This window comes from Mytilus trossulus, unplaced genomic scaffold (assembly GCF_036588685.1).
Source record: "Mytilus trossulus isolate FHL-02 unplaced genomic scaffold, PNRI_Mtr1.1.1.hap1 h1tg000211l__unscaffolded, whole genome shotgun sequence".
NCBI classification, from domain to species: Eukaryota; Metazoa; Mollusca; class Bivalvia; order Mytilida; family Mytilidae; genus Mytilus; species Mytilus trossulus.
The window spans coordinates 147,657-169,841 of NW_026963311.1; the positions used below are offsets into that span (position 1 = coordinate 147,657).

The 22,185-nt window shown below is 31.1% G+C and overlaps 1 protein-coding gene across 1 annotated transcript in view; it reads right to left on the bottom strand.

Annotated features, from left to right (window-relative positions):
* LOC134701031 (plexin-A2-like) overlaps nucleotides 1-21,009 on the bottom strand; it is a 32,719-nt gene extending 11,710 nt beyond the window's left edge. The window contains exons 1-17 of the mRNA XM_063562174.1: nucleotides 20,899-21,009; nucleotides 19,559-19,696; nucleotides 18,731-18,809; nucleotides 17,531-17,679; nucleotides 16,200-16,342; nucleotides 15,459-15,567; nucleotides 14,540-14,694; nucleotides 13,004-13,198; nucleotides 12,425-12,494; nucleotides 10,903-11,106; nucleotides 7,577-7,747; nucleotides 6,343-6,568; nucleotides 3,878-4,026; nucleotides 3,450-3,580; nucleotides 1,707-1,766; nucleotides 1,188-1,259; nucleotides 87-153 (exon numbers count right to left, since the gene is read on the bottom strand). Coding sequence (XP_063418244.1) covers nucleotides 87-153; nucleotides 1,188-1,259; nucleotides 1,707-1,766; nucleotides 3,450-3,580; nucleotides 3,878-4,026; nucleotides 6,343-6,568; nucleotides 7,577-7,747; nucleotides 10,903-11,106; nucleotides 12,425-12,494; nucleotides 13,004-13,198; nucleotides 14,540-14,694; nucleotides 15,459-15,567; nucleotides 16,200-16,342; nucleotides 17,531-17,679; nucleotides 18,731-18,809; nucleotides 19,559-19,696; nucleotides 20,899-21,009 — 2,229 coding nt within the window. The remainder of the gene's footprint in view (nucleotides 1-86; nucleotides 154-1,187; nucleotides 1,260-1,706; nucleotides 1,767-3,449; nucleotides 3,581-3,877; nucleotides 4,027-6,342; nucleotides 6,569-7,576; nucleotides 7,748-10,902; nucleotides 11,107-12,424; nucleotides 12,495-13,003; nucleotides 13,199-14,539; nucleotides 14,695-15,458; nucleotides 15,568-16,199; nucleotides 16,343-17,530; nucleotides 17,680-18,730; nucleotides 18,810-19,558; nucleotides 19,697-20,898) is intronic.
* Nucleotides 21,010-22,185: the final 1,176 nt, after the last annotated feature.

Sequence of the window (22,185 nt, forward strand, 5' to 3'; positions counted from 1 at the left end):
GTTGAGCAAATAACAACGTATATCATATTGTGTTATATATGGAATATAAAGTTGCTCCTTGTCATAGGTTTAACACTACTAGTTACCGTTAACTGTCCATAAAGTCCTATCTGTAACCAGTTTGCCATCAATCTCAGTGTGATAGATTCAAACCTACAAAATAACAAGCACAGTAAACTAGACAATGCTGTTGATCAATAACATGTTTATTAATGAAAACTAGATACTCTCCAATAATTTAGATTCAAAAATGAAATCTATAGATTTTTTGACGTTGCAATTGGAATTGCTTTTACAAAATTACATACATATGAAAATGAAGAAAATAAACAATCTGCTAGTATTAAAGGCAGTGTAAATAATGCAATTGCTGTACACTAATCTTAATTTTTGGACATGACATATATTCGGGGAAGCACATGTGAAACACAATCAATGAGTAACTGATTACACAACTATCTGGTAAAATGCTTCAAGTATATGATATAAGAATATAATGTTACTTCAGTTTGACCTGTGAAACCCCAAAATGCTGCCAAAAGTACTATCAGATTGTTTACATGCTGATAATGGCAAGGACATGTTTTATTTTTGATTGAAAGAATTGGTTTTATCTGAGTCGCCACACGAGTTGCAGGTTTTAGTATCTGTTCGAATCCGCCCTTTATCTGTCAGTAGGCCAGTATGTAGCATATACAATATTCGTAAAGCATTCTTGGATTTAAAGGAACGATATAATGTTAGATGTTGGTCCTCAACTCGAAGTATGTCAGAAATTTTTACATTTGCCGTGCAGCCGTTCGCAATTTTTCAAATCTTATAATGAAAAGAAAAGTTTCGTATTTTTTTATTCAATTTCTAAGGAAGGGAATGATGTAGGGTGAAAGTTATTTAAACATCTTCAACGCTACATTGTACCACTTCATATTTGTTGATAGTTTGGCATAATGGCATTTCAAAACACTCACTGTAGAAGACAATTTCTCTTCAAACTTTTCTATGGATGTGAATGATCAGTCATGCTTCAGTATACATGTAACCTTGATTAATTTAATGCATCAACGAATGTCCTGACTAGCTATTGGTCTTGTTGTATATGTACATTTAATGAATGGATGTAGCACGCCATGAAAAAAATCATACATGAAATTGTTTTTTCAAGCCACATGATATGAAATATTACTTACCTTCTAAATAAAACTTTTTGTTGTTTTTTATTAGCTGACCGAATCATATCTACCATCAAACATTCTATCAAACTACAAAATTATTAAGTGTTTGTTTACTATAAAAAGTAATTTTAGAACATGAAAGAATTTGCTATGTCTACAAGAGTTTAAACAGACGTCAATGTATACTTGAGTCTATCTCGGTAATTATATTTCAAGTTTTCAAAACTAAGAATGAATGGTCAACAACTTTCAGAATTTAAAATTCCATTTGATGCACAAAGAATTTGTAAATATATGCAAATACAAATATAAGTATTGTTAAAAATTATTTGAATGGAACATCTAACCGACAATCATTGTCAAAGCATTTCCAATTCCAATCCGTACAGCGGCCACTTGTTGTTAATGTTTTGTTGCTAAAATTCAATCACATGATAACGAGTAAATAATAACCGTAAAAGAAACATTTTTATTTCTTCATCGAAAAAAACTAGTTGGTTAAGGAAAATAACGTCGTATATAGTTTGAACTTACTCGAAATAAAGTGTCATATTTCCCATCAATGAAATTGACAGAACTGATGAGAAATGTGCTCTGAAACAAATACGAATTATGGTAATAAACAAGTTAATGTCTTACGGTCGCTTCCAAAGAAAACAATGTCAGTTGAAATGTTACGATATTGTTATAAAAATGTTGATGTGGGCATAAGATGACCATTTGATATAAAGTTTATAGTAAAACAAGTTATCAGTTGAAACATTGTTCAAAACTTTCAGATTTTTTTAATGAAACTAACATCTTTGTATAAGCCATCTGCGTCAAAGTATCGTTATAGGTAAGGCTTTATATAATATCGAAAATCCCTTAAGCCAACGTCTAAATATACTTTTCACAACCGCGATTACTTTTTGATAATTTTTTTATTCTAATCTTTGGTTTTGTTATTATACCTTACATTATAAAGTAAATACTTAACTGGCTTAGACGGAATCACTTGTCATAGTTAAATTTCTTTTTTTTTCTAAAATATTAACTATGACAAGTGATTCCGTCTAATAACCCTAACAAATTGAAGCCTCCATCAAACAACTCTATTATTCACCGGTGAATATCCCTTGTCGTACTCAATGATCAAGAGTTGACTTCCTTTAAGTATGACCTCACTTAATATAAGAGAAACAAACAATGAGAAACAAAAACAAACATGACAACGTCCAGATTAGAAGCCTATCAAGTGACGACGGAACAAGACCAAACAGGACTTCATCTAGTGTCGACGATATTTCTTGTAAACGGTCCTTTGTATGCCCATCTTCATAAGGGGGACGAATGATACCAAAGGGACAGTCAAACTCATAAATCCAAAATAAACTGACAACGCCATGGCTAAAAATGAAAAAGACAAACAGACAAACAATAGTACACATGACACAAAGAAAACTAAAGAATAAACAACACGAACCCCACCAAAAACTAGGGGTGATCTCAGGTGCTCCGTAAGGGTAAGCAGATCCTGCTCCACATGTGGCACCCGTCGTGTTGCTTATGTGATAACAAATCCGGTAAATAGTCTAATTCGGTAGGTCACATTCATGAAAGGGAAAGGGATTGTAGTTACGACGTAAGGAACATATCCGATATCATTTTTGAAATGGTTATTCCATAACGGTCAACCAACTCGTGATGGCGTCCGTAAAATTTACGAAGGGATGATTTCAACTTCACCATTTGGAACTCTTGGTTTAATAGCCTTCTTGTGAGCAGCAACCATCTATCAGGAAAATTATGATAGGAAATGCATGCACGGGAATATCTTATCAATTGTAAAATATATTTTACACAAAGAATTACCTTTGTTGTACATACGCGAAACGTCAAAACACAAAAAAAAGTTTTCTGACGTAAGTGTTTTGACAATCTGTTATAATATTTTACTTTTAATAGTTATATGTTAGTTCGGTATAATAAAACAATTATGGCCCATTGAGTCGGTGAATATCCAAAATGGTCAACCCGAGTAAGGGTTATTCCCCTCAGACTAAAGCCCTCGTGGAATAACACTTACTCGGGTTGACCATTTAGGATATTCACCTCCTTAGCGGGCCATATTTGTATATTGTAACTGCACTCATGTGTAACTCTTATGAGTCATAGTTAGAAATATGTTTTTGCGTAAAAGAGTATCATATCTTTGAATGTAAAAGCGTATCACAGCAGATAGGAAGCATCTTTATTCTTTATTAAATTACCTTTAAACCAATAATATCTACTCACTTTTCTTGAATTGTCAGCATATTTGGGCGGTCGATAGTTTGGACTAGTGATTTCAGAAAAAGTTTACTCGACAATAACGTTTTAAAATTGTCAATCGCAGTCTCTGTTACGTCTTTTTTTGCATCCGATATCTTGAATAAAAATATAAATGGTAAAAACATTTCCTGATATACAAAATTTACCAGATGTAATTTGTAAAAATGGCAACTTATAAAATTATGTTAAACACTAGTATATCTGTTTTAAATGTTCAAATCAAAATAAAAACACTTTAATACAATAAACTCTAAACGATGCAAGATGGGGTGGGACTCTCCTGTATCATAAAATGACAAAAACATTAAAAACTATATAAAACTAGCAATGTTTTACTTTAAAATGATATAAAAGATTTACGATCAAATCTATAACAAATGTGTTCAAGTTACCTTTAAACCGTGCAGCAGAGGATTGGTTGATATATCTTGGTTTGGAAAAAGTTGACGAAGAACATATGTCTTGTAGTCACAAAATGGCACCTTAGAGGTGAAAAGGTCAGATTTGATACTTCTCATTGTCATCTGAGCATCTGCGAATTCTAACATAAAAAAAGTATATATGAAGGCAAAATAATGATATAAGTTTGAATAAAAAAACTTTAAACATATTAAAACAAGATTTGTTCTAAGTGCCACATAATGGAAAACCACAGTATGTTAACATGAACTGGGTTTTTTTTAAGAATAATTTTACAACAGACTTCAAAATTATTCTTTTCTCAATATATTACAAGAAATCGAATTTTAGAAATCTTGTGTTAATTTGGACATGTTCAATTTCACTTGTAGAATTATGTGTAGAAAGCTGCATGTAATTCACACCCAACGTCCTTTAACGTCACACTGTCTACCAGATAACTATTCTACTTTTATCAATGACTGACATATGTGGTCTTGATGGTAGATTTTGATATCAAGCTGTACAAACAACTACCTTAATCTAAGTCATAATTTTGATCATGGTTATTTGAAAAACTATCTAGGCCATACACTCATCAATACATTAGATAGTCATGTTCAGTCTTTCGCTCAATTATTTAACTCATCGACTGCTTTACATGCAGTACTGTTTACATAATATGCTTGAAGTTTATTCCATATTATTTAGTAAATTTCAAGACAAATTAGTATGTTAAAAAGTGTACAGGTAATTTAAACTACAGAACAGTCATAACATCAACTGAAAAAATCGTATTGACTGCATTCAAATTGTCTGATCCGTACTGAATTTATCGTAGTGAATAAGTATTTAAGTTGGAGGAACAACTGAAAATGAATTCATAATTAATTGTTCAATCCTTTCTATCTAATTTGTTTGGATCCAAGCGATTGTTTCAGAGCAAAATTAGGTAATCTTGAATGTTACTTATTATAGAAGGAATTGCAAATTTATTGGAATACTTTAACTCACTCTGAACTTTAAGTCGGGTTGTGTCAAATTCACAAGTTTTGTTGAAAAGTTTAGAGTGTTTGCTCTGACAATGCTTTGTTTTGAATATATTTCTTATCATTAATGTTCTTAACTTTGCAACTGATTTGAATCTTCCAACTGTTTTGATAGAGTTTCAATGACTTTTAAGTAAAAAAAATAACGCACCGGCTAAAAATAGTTTAACGTCTCATATCTTTGATGAATATAAAGCTATATTTTTAACTATTCTTCTAATGAAGCCATCTTCAAGTGAAACAAAAAGAGCTTACCTTAATCATTCGTTAACCATGGAACGATGCCAGACTATATCTTTTTAAACTTTAAAGGTACACACTACATGTACATTCAAATAGAATTGTGGGCGATACTTTTTTGTCACATGCAAGCAAAATGTCAAGTCTTTACACGTCAGAATACATCAACTTCAGCTTTTGACAAAAGGACTCCATTCGAAATTATCAAAAAACACATTAACAGTCATTTTGGGTACGGAATATCATATATATTTTCCGATGTTTACAAGACCTTCAACATATGTATATAGTTTACGTTTTTCAAATAATTTGGCCTTGAGCATGATCGAAGAGATGTTAATGACCAAAAAGCACATCTGGTGAACTAAAAAAGGTACCATTAATGTAATTTTTCATGTTTGTCAAACTAAAAAATGACAAACGAACCGAAAACAGTCTGCTCTACCACACATTAAAAAAATTGAGACACAAGAGCCTGAACAAGATATAAGAGATAAACAGAATTAATACAGAAACTTAGGCAAATGATTTACCAGTGGTATCAGCCTTTTATTCTATGGCTTTGGAAAATTATATCATCGAAGAAAACATGACAGGGTTGTGTGTACAATTGTAACATATATATGTTCATTATCATAAAGATACACCAAAACAATATTTGCAACAATGATGTCGCCATTCAAACTGTCTAAGAAATGTTTCCAACTTCATAACATAGATACCTTGTGAGCGGCAAACTCACTCCAAGGAAGTCGTGCTACGCAATATAAACCTTGATATAAATTATTAACTGCGAAATACATACATCATGTTTAAATAGAATAGATAAAATTTAGATAGAAAAGTAATATTTACAGTAGGATAATGGAAGTCGGCTCTGCTCATTTAAATATTAGTGCCTAATCGACTCTCATTTTTTTTAACGTTTACGTTAAAATATATGAACATCACAAATGCTTTCATCCTGAAAAGTTACAATTATCTATGTAAACTTTCCATTTTATGTCAGTTTCCTGTTTAATTTTAATTTGAACTTCGAAAATATTTATTCTTTAAACTCCACATTTCAATTATTTATAATTCAAAGACGAATTTGAATATGAATCAAGATTTATTTACATGCTTTATTAATCATGGACAATTTCCCTATTTCAAATATTTATCATTACCTTCTCTGCTAGCTTTTCGTACCATTTCTTCACGTGTCATCAGTTCCATTTTGAATTCCTTGATAGCTTTTCTTTTTTTCTTTTTTAATACCATAACAGCAAGTATGCCAATGGTAACAGCAATAACTAATGCAGCAGCCAAGACACCAACTATAATTGATAATATCTGGACGTCGTTCTGGTACTGTATGTCGCCAATATACACCTTTATCCTACCAACCTCAACCTGTAAAACGTGCATAACTTAGGCTACATCCTAGAGAAACACAAGAGATTTTATAGATGAAAAGAAAACTAGATCAAACCTGCTTCAACACGTTTTCAACATGATTGTTCCGCACCAAATACAAAATGATTCCCATAAAAGAATAGATGCGAAAAACGGTTGAATTGATAACAAATTTACAGGATCCATTCCGCATCTTGATCAGCTATTATTATTAACTGGTGCATTCCTATATTTAGCAGGACCGTGGAAAATTTTATTAATGGCCAACATTAATTGCATGATGAGACAAACGGGGTACATGACGAGACATCAATAGAAATCCTTCTTTTCAAATTGAGCCACGGAACCTAATTGTTTTGGTCATCGGCATTATCATGCCAGACACACACACGTGGTTGTAGACAATGCTGTGTATATTTGCTACGTAGAGAGTGAGATTCTTGGTTATCCGAATGATGCCAAATAATTCGCTGTAATGCAGTGAATATCCTTTAAGGAGATATGGTCCGCTGTATTTCCCGGAAGACTGAGTGTGTTCTCCTTGAAGACATTATACATTTCCTTCGCCAACCTTTTGTAACACCTCAGATTAACCGTAAGCCAGAACATTTGAAGATAAAGAGTACTTAATTCAACGGCGTAATCGGTGAACATGGAATTCAAGTTGAACACCAAATTGTTGAATTAAATAGATATAAAATAATACGGAGGTACCCAAGGCCAAAACTAATAGACATTGTAGAAACATGTTCCATCCTTGTCAACAGCCTTAAACATTGTTTAATTAAACATCAACTTCAACAATACATTTTTTATTGTTTTTTTTTTCAAAATTGCGCCAAGATAGCTAGAAGCGCAACGTCTAAAAAGATGAAATGTACTATTATTTTCAATTTTATTTTTGAGACGACCCATCACATCTTACCTGTCGTAGTTGTTCTCAACTGTAGGTGTAGACAATTGTTGAAAAGGTCTATTGGAAAGATAAGTCTCATCTATACTTACAATTACATGAACTGAATTTATTTCTGACTTATTGGTCCGAGGAACGTTTTTTGGTGGAAAACAATTGATATAAGTCATGGATATGCCACCTTCAGAGATGAGACATTTTCCGTCCAAACCAACTTGTATGTTGTAATCTCCAATTCCAGCTCCATTTAAGATATTTTTACCCTTGATGGAAATATCATAGTAAAAACATAGTATTAAAAAAATAAGTAATGAAATCAACAAGGAGATAGAAGAAGTGTATTTCAAATATAAACTTCGAAATGAGTTTTGTTACATTGGTGACATTAAAGTAAAATAATAACCAATAATTTCACAAGTGTGATAAATTTGTTATGTGATAAAACAGTTAGTGTTGTCATGTCGTTGTCTATGACGTTAAATTATAGGAAGCGACAACGCGTAAAATAGAAAAAAAAATTAATTGAGTTCTACTTAACACCACAATTCGATTAAATTCCAAAGGCTATACAATCCAAGAATTTGAATATTGAACCAAGGGTTTATACTTGTTTTGATTTGAGAACTCTTTGTGTCATCTTCTTCTGATTTTAATCAAATGTTTGTAATTTAATCGTTGAATAAATATTTTCACATGATAGTACGATTTACCATTTAAATTTGCACATTTGTCTTCTACATGTTCTATATTGCAATTCCCAGCAAATTTAATTTGCGTATTATTTAAGAAAGAAAAATAAGGAAAGAAAAAGAAGTATCCGCCTATGATGATACTCATTAGTCTTACATATGGTTATTACTATTTAAAATCTAAAAGATAACAAAATTGTATGACATACGTATCAATATTTTCACCAGATATAACTTATTACGATATTTTCACGTGTGATTGTTTCCTCATATAACAATATAAGGTAGATTAACTGTATACCGCCATCTTGGATTGTAAAATATCATTTCACAACTAGATTTGTACGTGTTTGAATTTGTAAATTTTTAAACAGAATGGGAATGATGTGTGAGACTATTTGTTAGAATCAGAAAAAAATAAGTGATTTATTGCATTATTTAGACTTATCATCAAATACCAAAACTTTTGATTTGTTCTTATTTAATTATGAACTAAGTCATCTAGGGGCGATCACTCAAAAAGTCTTCTTATAACTTATTTTTATTCCCTCAAAACAGGTGTTTGATAAGACATAAGACACACAATGTTATAAATTTGTTGAAAGCAAATATAGGAATTGTACTTTGAAACTGAATACAGTTTGCTCTTGTATTTCTATTAAACTATTGGAATGCATACATTTTTATTCCAAAGTAGCAAGATTGAGGAACTGACCTGAGGATTGTACGAAAGCCGAGAAGGCTCACCTATAATTCAGAATTCAACATGTAAATGTCTAGACAATTGTATCGAAATTGAATGTTGGTGTTGACATTCACAACTATTTGCGCATTTACAAGTTAATTGTTCTTATTAGAATATAAAAGTCTTATAAATAGGAAAAAATCGATGCGAAAATTATTTTTGAGCAGGAATTTCAATATTCGAGGTGTGAAGTTCATGATTAATCAGTAATGATTATATACACTGCGATTGTTTTATGTGGTATCCTATAATCATCACAACTAAAACATATATCAATTATTACAATATGTATGTTATAACATTTGATAAAAATTATTTCCCAATTCTGAATTCCGAATTCTGAATTCTGAATGCCGAATTCTGAATGCTGAATTCTGAATTATAGATGAGCCTTCTCGGCTTTCGTAGGATTGATATATATGGAGCATTTCGTTGAAACGTCACATTCTCGTACAAATATTGCTTTCTCTGACTAAGGGAACACGAAGGACAATTTGTATTCAAAGATAAAAAAACAACAATATTCAAGAAGATCGAACTTATATGGTTTGAGGCAACTTTAAATCAGGGAAAATGAATAGTATGTCAATTTTGTAAGTAACATTTCCACATCAAATTTGTATAGCATACAATAAGCTCTATTTTGACAACATTGAACAGTGGGTCAATTAATGTCTTTTTTTTGAGGGATTTTTGCGAATCACAAAAAAAATGTTTGGCAAGTTTGATCAAAAGTGACAGACAAAGACACTTTAGAGGAAATGATTTGATTGGTATCATTCAAAGTTAAGTTAACAACTCATTTGATAAATATAAACAAAATACTGTAAACGTAAAACGTAAAAATCATTGAAAAAATGCAAAAACTACTGATGGAGTTGATTCCTTAGTTTCAAAATAATTATTTAAGGGGGTATGGGTGTCTTCCTCCATCTTGGATTGTAAAAAACAGAGAAGCTAAGGTCCAGATTTTCTATTAAGTTAGCAAAATTTGATGCAGGAATGCAGATATTTAATGTAAATTTTCATTTAAAAGAACCAATTTATAAGAATATAACTTATAAATATTAGTATTTTAACAAGAATTGGTTATTTTCGTTTTTTTAAAAAATTGTTTTCAAATTGGCCTTTTAAAGGGAGATAACTCTAAAACAGTGCATTTTCTGAAGGATTCTACATGGAATTTTCCTATTTTGTATTTTAGCTGGAAAAAACGTACGGTGACCCGATCTTTTCTTATGATTTTCTTAAAGTATTGTTTGAAAGCTTTCTTTTCCTAATTTCTTTTGCAATTCTATCATTTCGTTTAGTTTCTAATCACAAATTGGTGTTTTTTCCTGTATAATCCATACAAATGTGTCATTTTGTCACCACTTGTAGCTTGAGAAAATGCGCGGTGACCTATCATTTTTATTATATTTTTGAACATATATCAAAAGATACTACGTTTTGGCAAAATATGAACAAATTCTATCATTTTTATTTTAGACTCCCATACCACCTTACTTTAATATAGTTTCATAAAAAATATGAACTAATTTTGTCAGTCCAGAACCACTTACTTCTGAACTGTTAATACCTTACGGTACAAAAATGCTTCAATATGTGTATATTTATATCTATTTTTCAACCAGCTATAAATTGAAAAATAAGAGAAAATAAGTGTTCACCTATTCTGCAGTCAGATCTCTAGAGGTGGGTTTCCAATAAAAGCTGTTTGTAGGTTCCTAACGAAATGGTTAGATCATTAAGCAACAGTTATTTTGTATCACATGATATCGAAAGTCGAAAATAAACGGACAACGTCATGGCTTAAAAAGAAAAAAAAGACGAACAGACTAACAACAGTACACTATACACAACATATAGTAACAGTAAATAATACTGATATCCATTTACTATCATTTTATGAGTAATAAACAATTCAGGAATTCATCCTTATTTTTTTATGCTGATCCGTGGACGTGATTTTGTCTATACGTACCTTGATTGTAATTAAAGATTCCTTGTCATAATTCATCACACCACTGAACCTTTCAAAAGAAGGATCCGCAACATAATTAATTTCAAAAGCACGTGCTATTCCGTCAAAATTCACAATAACGGTTTGGACATTTGTCTGATTAAGTAATTTTTCAGGTGTTTTGCAAACAGCTTGCTTATCAGAAGGCACTTTACAAGGCTCCTCCTGAAAACAAAGATAAAACAACGAAGTTATAAATGTTTTCGATTTTTAATATAAAATTAAGGAGATCTGGTACGATTGTCAATTAGGTAACTATCCATCAAAATTCAAATGACGCAGTTGTAAGCAATTGTATGTTTTTTCGTCTTGTTTCTTAAAATCATGTTGACCGATGAAAGGATTGAATATTATATTTATATATCTATATATGTACATTTTTATTTACTAACATTGAATAACCTGCAATGCGTTTTGAGTTTTTTTTTCTTAACATGAAGAAGTCCTTGTTGTGACTTTAAGATCAATAAGTGCAATACACGTGCGGAAAATGATGTTATTTGTGGAATGAGTAAACTATATAACTTGGTAATTTGACCTCTTCATCCATCCGACAATTTATCTTACAAATATCTAGATGTGATATGTGGTCGCCTAAACGATTGATAATTTATTCATGTTATCGTTGCTGGTTTTTACAAAAGGACTGTTGTGAAAATAAGGATGGTATTCTACAAGATTTGATTGCATAATTATTCTGTTATTAATGGATATTACTTGTATTTGTATTTTTGAAAAACAACTTAACGTGGAAGAAATCTGCTTAAGGTAATGTTACGGAACGCATTGAATCTACATTACTGTATCTTAGTTTAACCTTTCTGAAAAGGAACAGTCTGAGAGTGCTTTGCAATATCAAAGTTAACCTCAGCTAAGCCTTTTGTTTATGTAGTTTTACTTGTGTATGTACATGTAATCTACTTTGTTCCGCGTTTTATAACTAAATGTACAACTCTCAGGTTTTATACGTGTTTGATTGTTGTAATGGTATTCTGCTTACATAAGTTCCGTTTAAAACTCAGCATCACGTAAAGGTATCAGTAAACAAAAATATCATTTTCATTTTTTTATGTTATAAATGTTGATCAGCTATTAAAACCATATACAGGAAATAATGTGTGTTTCAAAGATGACGACACATATGTACCAATTGTCGTTACCACTTTCATCTAATGTGAATTAACGAAATAGACTTATCATCAAGTGTACTTACTACTGAGTAACACTACGAGTGCAATATATGGAGCGGAATCCACTTACCCTACCGGTGCACCATAGATCATCACCGATTTATGTTGGGAATTGTTTTTCTTAGTTGTCTATGATACTTTTTGTGCTCTGATTGCTTTTTCGCTGGTTTTTTTTGTGTTTTCGTCATGACAATGTCAGTAAGTTATCCCTTTGGTATTTATCGCCTCGCCTCGCCTCGTCTCGTCTCGCCTCTGTCTGTCTGCCTGTCTGTTATTTCATTTAGATCACTTACCACTCTTTCGACAGTTATCTGTCCAACGTTATTAAAACCATCACCATTGATTTCAAATTCAGCGCCACCACTAAATAATAACAGCAAACACATTTATAAATATCCACAAGTGCATGGATCATATGTATACTATAAACATGATAGTTAACATATACACAAAATCACACCTATAAAATTATTTTTAGTTTATCTCTTTACTTCTTAAATTAACTTGGTTTATTCAATGTTAGAAGCCCTATAGGTCAAATGAGACATCATACAGTTTGACCCTTATATGAGCTATGAAATATTAAAGTTTTGTTTTACCCTCTATAGATGTTATAAAGTGTTTTCCCTTATTCATGTGATATGAAACAATGCAAAAAGGCAAACATGAGTTGAAACATTTTACCTTATACAGAAATATATAATGGACCATGTAATAAAGAAAACTAAAATGATTGTACTAATTTTGAAAAATGGCGCTTGTTCAATCTGTATTTTTTCAAAGAACAGTATTTCTTAATTCTGTTAAAATGTTTGCTGTCACTCACTTGCCCTCGAATATATATCATGTATTCTAAATCAATTCATACCAACCTCTCTATAGCTTTTAAAGTCTCATTCTTCGAAATATCAAATGTTGGATTCAGTAAATACTCAAATGTTCCATTCAGCTGTAATTTTGTAAAAGTATCTATAACAACTACCAGCTTTGTCAAGTTACGAGGTTCACTGGATTCTCCAGTTTTGCACATTATTTTGGAATCATGCAAATTGAGATTATTAAGAATGCTGAAATAAAGTAAAAGCACCTTAATACATTCTTTAAAAAAATTAAACAAAATTTTATATATATCAATCCAAGCAATATGTGTTTGCAATTTTCTTGACATATATGTCTCAACAGTTTGGCAAATTCTTTGTGCCGAAGTAATTAAATTATAAGTTAGTCGTTGTCGTGAATATAAGAAGATACCTGCTTAACAGTCCCCGACTTGATTTTTGTAATTATCTACAATTTAATTGTAAACTTTTCTAATTAGTTGAAAATAATAATATGAAACAAACGGTCCTTTTTCTTGAATTTCGAATGCACTTCCAATCATGTTTATGCGTTTAAAGGAACACCACTTATCAATTCACAGTAACAGCATGCATTAAACATGTAAGTTTAGGTTACTTTAACATATTTACTGTCATATTGAACTACGCTTTACATTAAAAATAATATATTTGACTGTAACTGAAAGATGAAAGCATATCTAATGTTCTGATAAAGGATATCAGGATTTATTAACCTTGTGACCATTTATTTAAAAGAAATTCTGCTTTACACATAGCTCCTGTGTCTTGTGTTCGCGCACTTTTGTTTTGTTTTTGACTTCTCTTGTTTAGTTTTGTAATTTCTTTTCTCTAATTCTATGGAAATTTATCCCTTTTCGAACCCATTGTATAAAAAAATTTAATCAACGTGTGGTTGCTGGTGATCTCAGAAGATCATTGGTTGATTTTAAGGGTCATGACTTTTTTGGCTGACTGGATGAACCAAAATATGATAACAGGTGTTAATGAAATTGACAACTTCGTGCAATGTGAAAGGCACTCGAAGGGGATTTTCGGTAAACAAAAAAATAAAATGTCTTTTTAATCATTAGAGAAACAGATTCTTACAGAGTTACTCGTGGATTATCGGATTTATCCAATCTCGATAGTTAAATTACAAATTTTAAAGTACTCGCCGAGGCGACTCGAACTTTAAAATTGATAATTTAACTATCTCGATTGGATAAATCCGATAATCCACTGGTATCAATGTAAGAATCTATATGTATTATTTTCTGGATTTCGATCCTTCCCGTTCAAATTGTATAGTCTAGTTTATCTTCTCACCATAATGCATGCTACTCCAATGACTAAATAAATATTTACGGATTGTTATGGTTCAACATAATTTTTCAAAAACATTTTTTAAGGTAGATAATTGCATAGAAAATGACAATGAGACATGAAAATATCACTGAAGTCGACAAAGAATTATGTTACCCTTATATATATTTGTGTGTTGTAATTTCACTAAGTGTACATGTAAATCTATATTATAAAATCATATAAGTATATTTGACTTCAAATAACCTGCATGATATACATGTAATGTTATCTTTATCACAGAATGATATGTTGTATCGGTCTGGTCCTTCAAACGTAGTAATTTTGCCTGTTATGGTTATGATTGTATTTCCAGCTAAGATCCCCTTTCTAGGATTAAAGTTCATGATGACGCCTGGGTCCTGAAATTTAAGTAGTGATTTAACACCTCAAAACAATATATTAAGAAAATTTAAAGAACAAATCAAACTCTCGTGGCGTATACATTGTAATACTATATGTGTTTTTTACTTAATCTATAGCAGAAACCATACATTTTACAAACGTTTATAACAATTGTTTTGTCAATTATCTGGTGATAAGTTATGCATACAATAGACGTGTTTTTTTTTCAACCTCACTGTTTGTCTGTTTGTCTTTTTCATTTTCAGCCATGGCGTTGTCAGTTTATTTTCGATTTATGAGTTTGACTGTCCCTTTGGTATTTTTCGAGCTCCTTTGTCATGCAGTGGTAAATATAAAAAAATAAAAGTGCATAATCGTTTATGAATGCTAGTTTTCCATAAAATAAAGATATTATAGATAACTAAGTTGCTGTCAATTGAATTAGATAGCTGATTATGGAAATATGCATGAAAGTTTTGAGAATATATTAACTATAAGATGATCTTTATCATTTCAAATTTAGCTAGTGAGTTTAATTTTGTTAGTTTTCATAGAAATAGAAAAAGATACATTTAGAATCCTTATTACCTTAAAGTATACAAATTTCTTGGCTCAACTTCTTTATCGTTCTGATCAACATTTTTAAGACAAGGCTCAGTGTTGAAGACCGTATTTTGACCTATAATGGTTTACTTTTACAAATTATGACGTGGAAAGAGAGTTTTCTTCTTGGCTATCATATCACATCTTCTTATATCTAATTATTCAATATATAAAGTACCTTGTATGTAAAGTATGTATTATTCACTATAGTGCTTGAACAATTGCCAACGGACATTTTTATTTTGTCATCATTCTGTGGAATTTCTTTCCCAGTTTTGCATATGAACCTGCATAAAATAAAAGTTAATAAAAAATTATTTAAAATAGCTTTTTAATGTCTTGTACAAAATATGTCATCCATATCTAGGATGTATGTCACACCTGCTTTAAAGATCGCCTCTATATAACTAAAAGAAAACATTACATTTCAGGTGACTCCCTTTTTGTTTCGATGTAGAAGAAGATACACCATTCGAACCGAAACTCAAATGTAATTTCTCATTTTTAAAGATCGGTTTTATCTGGTCAGGGAGTGATCTCTTTACAAACCTGTTTGCCTGAAGAAATTTACCAAAGTTCAACTTATATTTCAAGTTGTTGTATCCGTTGGAAATGATTTCTCAAAATAGTTGAAGACATGGTTTCATATAAACATCCTTATATTAAAATAATGTACTTCACCAATAGGTTATAATATATATGTGCATTTATGATTTCGTAAAACGCCCGAAGACGCTTATTGCTTTTGACCTACTGTGTATCATATACACAGTTTTGATTAATAAATAATTATATGAATAAAGAAGATGTAGCATATACAATAATGAAACTGCAATCAAATGACAAACCTTAACCAAATTATTTCTATATTGATACCGATATGAAATTCGAAACTGTTGCTGTAAAATGATAAGCTTACGAATTAGCTTTATCTTTCACTATAACTCCTGTGCAATTAGCTTCAGCAATGGAAAGGAAAATTTCATCTGTGCTATTTCCTTCGTAATTTGCAAATACATTAATTGATGTTCCTCCGTTTATTGGTCCACTTATAGGGGAAATCTGAAAAATATTTTTAATGTATAACTATCATAAAAATTCATAATAAACCAATGTTTTTTTTTAATGTTTTGCTATGTTATAGGGTTATTGCTTGAACAATGACGAGTGTAATCTCGCGTGGATATTCATATGGTACGATTTTGTTTTTATCACAATATATAAATGTACTATACGAGGAGTAATACTGACTTATATTATACTTTAACCATTTTATTGTAAAGCAAAGTTTGTCAAACAGTTATATATTTTTTTTGTCACTGATGACACCATTTATTTATGGCTGTATTTGAACTTCTACAACATGGTAGAATATTGCACGCTACACTTTCTTTAGCTTCTTTGGGAAATACCATGATGCTTTACAATTTTTTGTGGAGGAAATAGTTCTAAATTAAACTTCCATAAAATAAATTTTCAAAATAGAGTTTATATTTGTTTTGTTTTTAAATATAACAAAAGCTTTGTATGTGTCACTGTGCTTATTTTCACGCCACATGATGTGTAAAATTGTCAGATTTTGTATAGAGTATGCATGGAAAGCTCTATCCTGTGTTAAAAAGAAAACTACACCAAAGAATTGCAAGATAGAATATGACAAAATAGCTCAAATGATAAGCTTTCAGATAAGAAAAAGGAAAGAAAAAGGGATCCCGCACTCGTTTACTTGCTACATTACAAAATAGATCAATTCACAAAACATTCTATCATAAAATTTAAATTATCTGTGTAATCCCCCCTCCCCTCTGATATGGCAAAATTGAGAAAAAGAAAGAAACAGACCTATATTTGTATAAAACAGCCATAAAATATTAAAAAAAGATCCTATATCTCAACATGTTAAGTCTTTCATACGAAATACATTCTTATCTCGAAATTTATACATTTCATTAAAATCTTGACCATGTTATATGCTATTTCGAAATCAATAATTGAGTAGGACATCCAAGCTACCTCAATCATCGCGCAAATAGCATTGGTCAAATATTACATGTACATGTAGGTTAATTTTTAAAATTGATCCTGTAATATATAGCAGATGAAATCTTTTCACCCCTGATATCACGCCTAGTTCTCATTGCTGCCATTTCGTTGTCTGATTTTCTTTTGAATAATGAAATTTTAGTGGCCCAGTGTTTTATTTAGCATCTTCTTTTCAAGAAGCAATATTACTAAAGCATTCGTGTATACCTCTGTTATTGTGAATTCGCCGTTATTTCGACAACATGGTTCGGATCCTATAAAACAGCATTTACTGTTTCTCCATTCACATTCATAACGCTGAATAGCATATGAGTTTTTACAGACATCGTAGTTCAAGAAACTATCGCAGGTGTATACTACAAAAAACAAATAATAAATATTTTCATTATTCAAATTTGCATTTTCATTATACCCTATGTTATTTAACAAAATTTAGACATCACTATCAAGTTCATTCTTTGGCTAATCCACTTGTTTTACTGTGTAAAATGTACAACTACTATCTATAACACTTATGGAAACAATTTCGGATTTGTTAGGGGGATCGATCAGTGGCTCGAGCTAAGCGAGATATAATTAAGATTGAATTGGTTGTTATCGTATTTAAAATCACCTTTTAAAGACATTGATATAATAATATACGTTTTTGCGTGTCTTTGCAAATGCATGTAACATGCAAGTTTGAATGCAAAATGTCTCCAACAGAAGAATATTCTAATATTTTGTGACGTCCTAAAGATTACGATTCCCTTAATGACTTTTGGATAATCCCAATAGGGAGTATGCATTTTATGTCAAGGTACCATTTAATTTCTTTTATATTAATTTAGGAGAGCATACAATCCAGTATAATTCATCACTGCCAGTAAAACAGACATTGCTACTTAGAAAGGGACAAAATAAACGTGAATATACATCGAGATAAATGTTTGATAATTTTACAGGAATTAATAAGATTAGTATTTAGGGCGCTCTATCAAATAAACTGGCCGAAAGAGGGAACACGATAAAGTACAAAAAAAGAAATATACGACTGGAAAAAGTAAAAATATTGCTTGGTAGTCACTTAAGCTGAATTTGTGATTGCAAAAATTGTAAAAAAAAACCACAACCCAAAATCGTGCATTCAATTTGAAAAAAAAGATAATACAAAAATGTAGTTATTTTGTCCCTATCTAAGTAGCAATGATTTCTTTGTATCCATCTGACAAGTTGATATACAAAAGAAGATGTAGTATGATTGCCAATGAGACGACTCTCCACAAGATACCAAATGACACAGAAATTAACAACTATAGGTCACCTTACGGACTTCAACAAGGAGCAAAGCCCATACCGCATAGTCAGCTATAAAAGGCCCCGAAATGACAAATCACAAATTCTAGTCTAAATGGAGTCCAAACTTACCAATTAGAGTCACCTCATTATCGAAATACATATTACTGTACTTCAACCTGATACCATAGGAAATTTCTGATTCATTCAGCTGAAAGAAAGATTAAAACTTTATTTCATCAGTGCAAGTATATGAGTACTTACTATTTGCAATTAATGCAGCTGAACTCTTGTTTACTAAATTTTACGTTGATGTATTTCTCACATATCCTTTCCCTTAAATAGCACTATGGACTGATCATACTCAGTTGAACTATGCGGGAAAATAAAGTATCAAATGTTTGTAATACGATTCAAATAAAACGCCACAAACAATATTGGATCGTGGGAGTAACTTTTCTTGTTCACAAACACAAAAAGAAATTGTTGACTTATCAATAAGGAGCTTTGCATTTTCCTATAAATGGATATTCAAATCCCTTTTTAATTTGAGATGAATGCATTCCGTATAACTCAACCATGTAAACGAAAGCAGCCACCAACAACATTGGCCTTACTATGATAGTAGTAACTTAGTCCAGGAGTATTAATTAGAATTTAAAAATGATGATACAAAATCTAACCAGAAAGTTTCGATACAAATGTCATAATATCATTTGAGTTAAGGGTTACTATCTCTTATAGGCCTAGGTTAGTAGCCATTCCTGATAGTGGTGGCATAAGGTCAACTGTATTTTGGCTGATAGTATAAAAGTAAGAAGATATGGTATGTTTGCCAATGAGACAACTGTTCACAAGAGACCAACTGACACATAAATGAACAACTGAAGGTACCGTATGGCTTCAACAATGAGCAAAACCCCAAAAATATTGATAGAAATAAGAGTTTTATATCCTTACCTTTACCCCTATACATGTACATGAAACGTTTGTGGAATTCATTTCCCACTGTACCTCGACGTTCTGTATATTCTGCACAATACTACCGTTTTGTCCTATTTCACATGTGAAGTTTGAAGAATTCAGATTACCAATTAACTACAACATTAATAATAATGAATTAAATAAACTGTTTTGCTCTATTGTGACTTCAATGAGGATTTCCAGCAGCCTTAGTGTAGTTATTGGTACCTTGAAAATTAAATATAATATATAAACACAGTAGAAAAAGGAATGTGCTTAATTTTATTTTTGAATTTAAAACTGCATTCGAAGAACGATTCAAGATTTACTTATTTACCAAACTTAAATTAATTTATTTGAATGGATTTTCATTTAAAAAAAACACGCATAAATCATAATTTCAAACGGTATAAGTATTATTAACAAACCTTTTATTTCATCAAACTAAAAAAAAAATATAATATATATATTATATAATCCGTCTAAACATCAACCTAACAATGTTAGATCTGTAAATTTGCTTTCGCAAATTTTTTGTTCTTCCCTCGCCGGGATTCGAACCCATGCTACTGAGATATTAAATCGCCTGCACTGTAGCCGTCCCGCTAGACCACACGACCACCTGGGCTTCATAAAAAATGAAGCTTTCGGTGGCCGGGTGTTACCTTTCCACGTCAGTTTATATATATATATAAGAAAAAGTTACGAAAAGTCCGTATGCTGGTAACATATAAGAAAATTATTAAAAGATAATAACGGTTTCAATGGATCACTTTTTTACTAGTACTTTCACTGCTTCCGCAGATCTTCAGGTAACGTGACTTGTATATAAATAAAACAATTGATTGACGTTAACAATAGTATGACGTTAACAAATACAAGGGAGACTACTTATGTCATAATGTCATTTTAAGATTTTAAAATGTTATGTTAAAATTAGAATATCATTTATCATTTAATCCCGGGTTGAGAATGTTTATGAATAATTCTTCCTTCTTCCTCCGGAGAAAATCATTTTGACGATTGACCATATACAATGGAAATATTTTAAATCGTCCATTAGAACAACGATGAAAATGGTCGTTTGCCCTGATGAGTGTTAAATCTTCATGGTTGGTTTGCTGTCTATGTAAAGTCATTCTAGTCCGCAGTTCATTTTTTGTCTCTCCAACATAGAATTCCTCACAATTTGAACATATGAGAGAATAGATGACGTTTGAACTTTTACAAGACATATTTTGCTTAACAGTAAAATGCTTTCCATTTTTGAAATAAATTGAACTTTCTTCTATTAAATTTGGACAAGTCATACATCGTTTATCGGTACATTTTTTTACAATTGGCACAGTTTCATTGAAGTCAAATTTCGAAGATGTTAAATATCGTTTCAGACTTTTTGACTGTCTTTTGCTGTTGATAATTTTCTTTTTCTGTAAAACTTTGTCCATTCTTTCACTTTTGTGTAAATTTGTTTCAATTTGTCGCATGAAACTAAATATGTCATAATCTCGCGGATTATAAGTTGTGACAAACGGAATAATTTTGTTTAAATTGTTGGATGATTCCTCGGTAGTTTCGGATCGCCGTGATTCTGTAGCAATTGGTCCTTTTGTCAGTGCCTTTTGAATTCCGTAATTTATTACTTGTTCTGGGTAGTGTTGCTTCTTTAAATACGCTTTTAATTCTTCCAGTCTTTTATTGCGTAATATGTCTGTACTTGTAATAGTGATTATTCTAGACGCTAGATTAAAAGGTATATTTAATTTTACATGTTTTGGATGATTTGAGTAAAAATTTAAATACATATGTGTATCAGTGTCTTTTGAGAAGATATCTGTGACAATTTCATATATATATAAAAAAACAAAAAAAAACACTTCTGAATAATAGTAAAACATTATAATAAGTTTTGGCTAAGGTATAACTAGTTAAACGTGGCTTGGTACTTTTACATCCCTCAAAAAGTAAGCAACTTAAATTGGTATATTCAACAAATTTATTTTATAGATGAGTAAGGTTGAGAAATAGAAACAGAGGCTGTAATAATAAGTGATAAACCTAAATGTGAAGCACTTCACGGAGTCGAACTACATCTTTTAATTTATCCCATTTGGTGCCAAAGTTGTTATTTTTTGTATCCAAAACCTTTCCCGAGTGAGCCTATCCTCCATAGACCAAGCAGAGTTGTGGTCAATGATTGTAATGGTCAGTCGATTGAGATATGCCTTAGTGTGGCCAGGGGATCTCAAATGTCGACTGAGAGGGAGGTCTGGCTTACATTGGTAGTCGCTACGATTACCATTCATTCGTGTGTTAAACGACTCGCCAACATACTGTTTACCACATTTACACTGTAGGAGATAAACAAAATTTGAAGTCTTGCAAAATATGGGGTATTCTGTACCAGTGGAGTGACTTTTAAAAGTCTGGGTATCCAGTATTTGTTTGCAAGTCAGACATCGTTTGTTTAAATATATATAAAATGACTGAATAAATAGTCAACGATTAATCTTACAGAGTGATGGATCATGTAATGATACTATACACTACAAAATATAATAAATAACAAGTCAAAAAGGGTACAACATCGCCATATAATAACTATAAAATGAACAAATATTAGA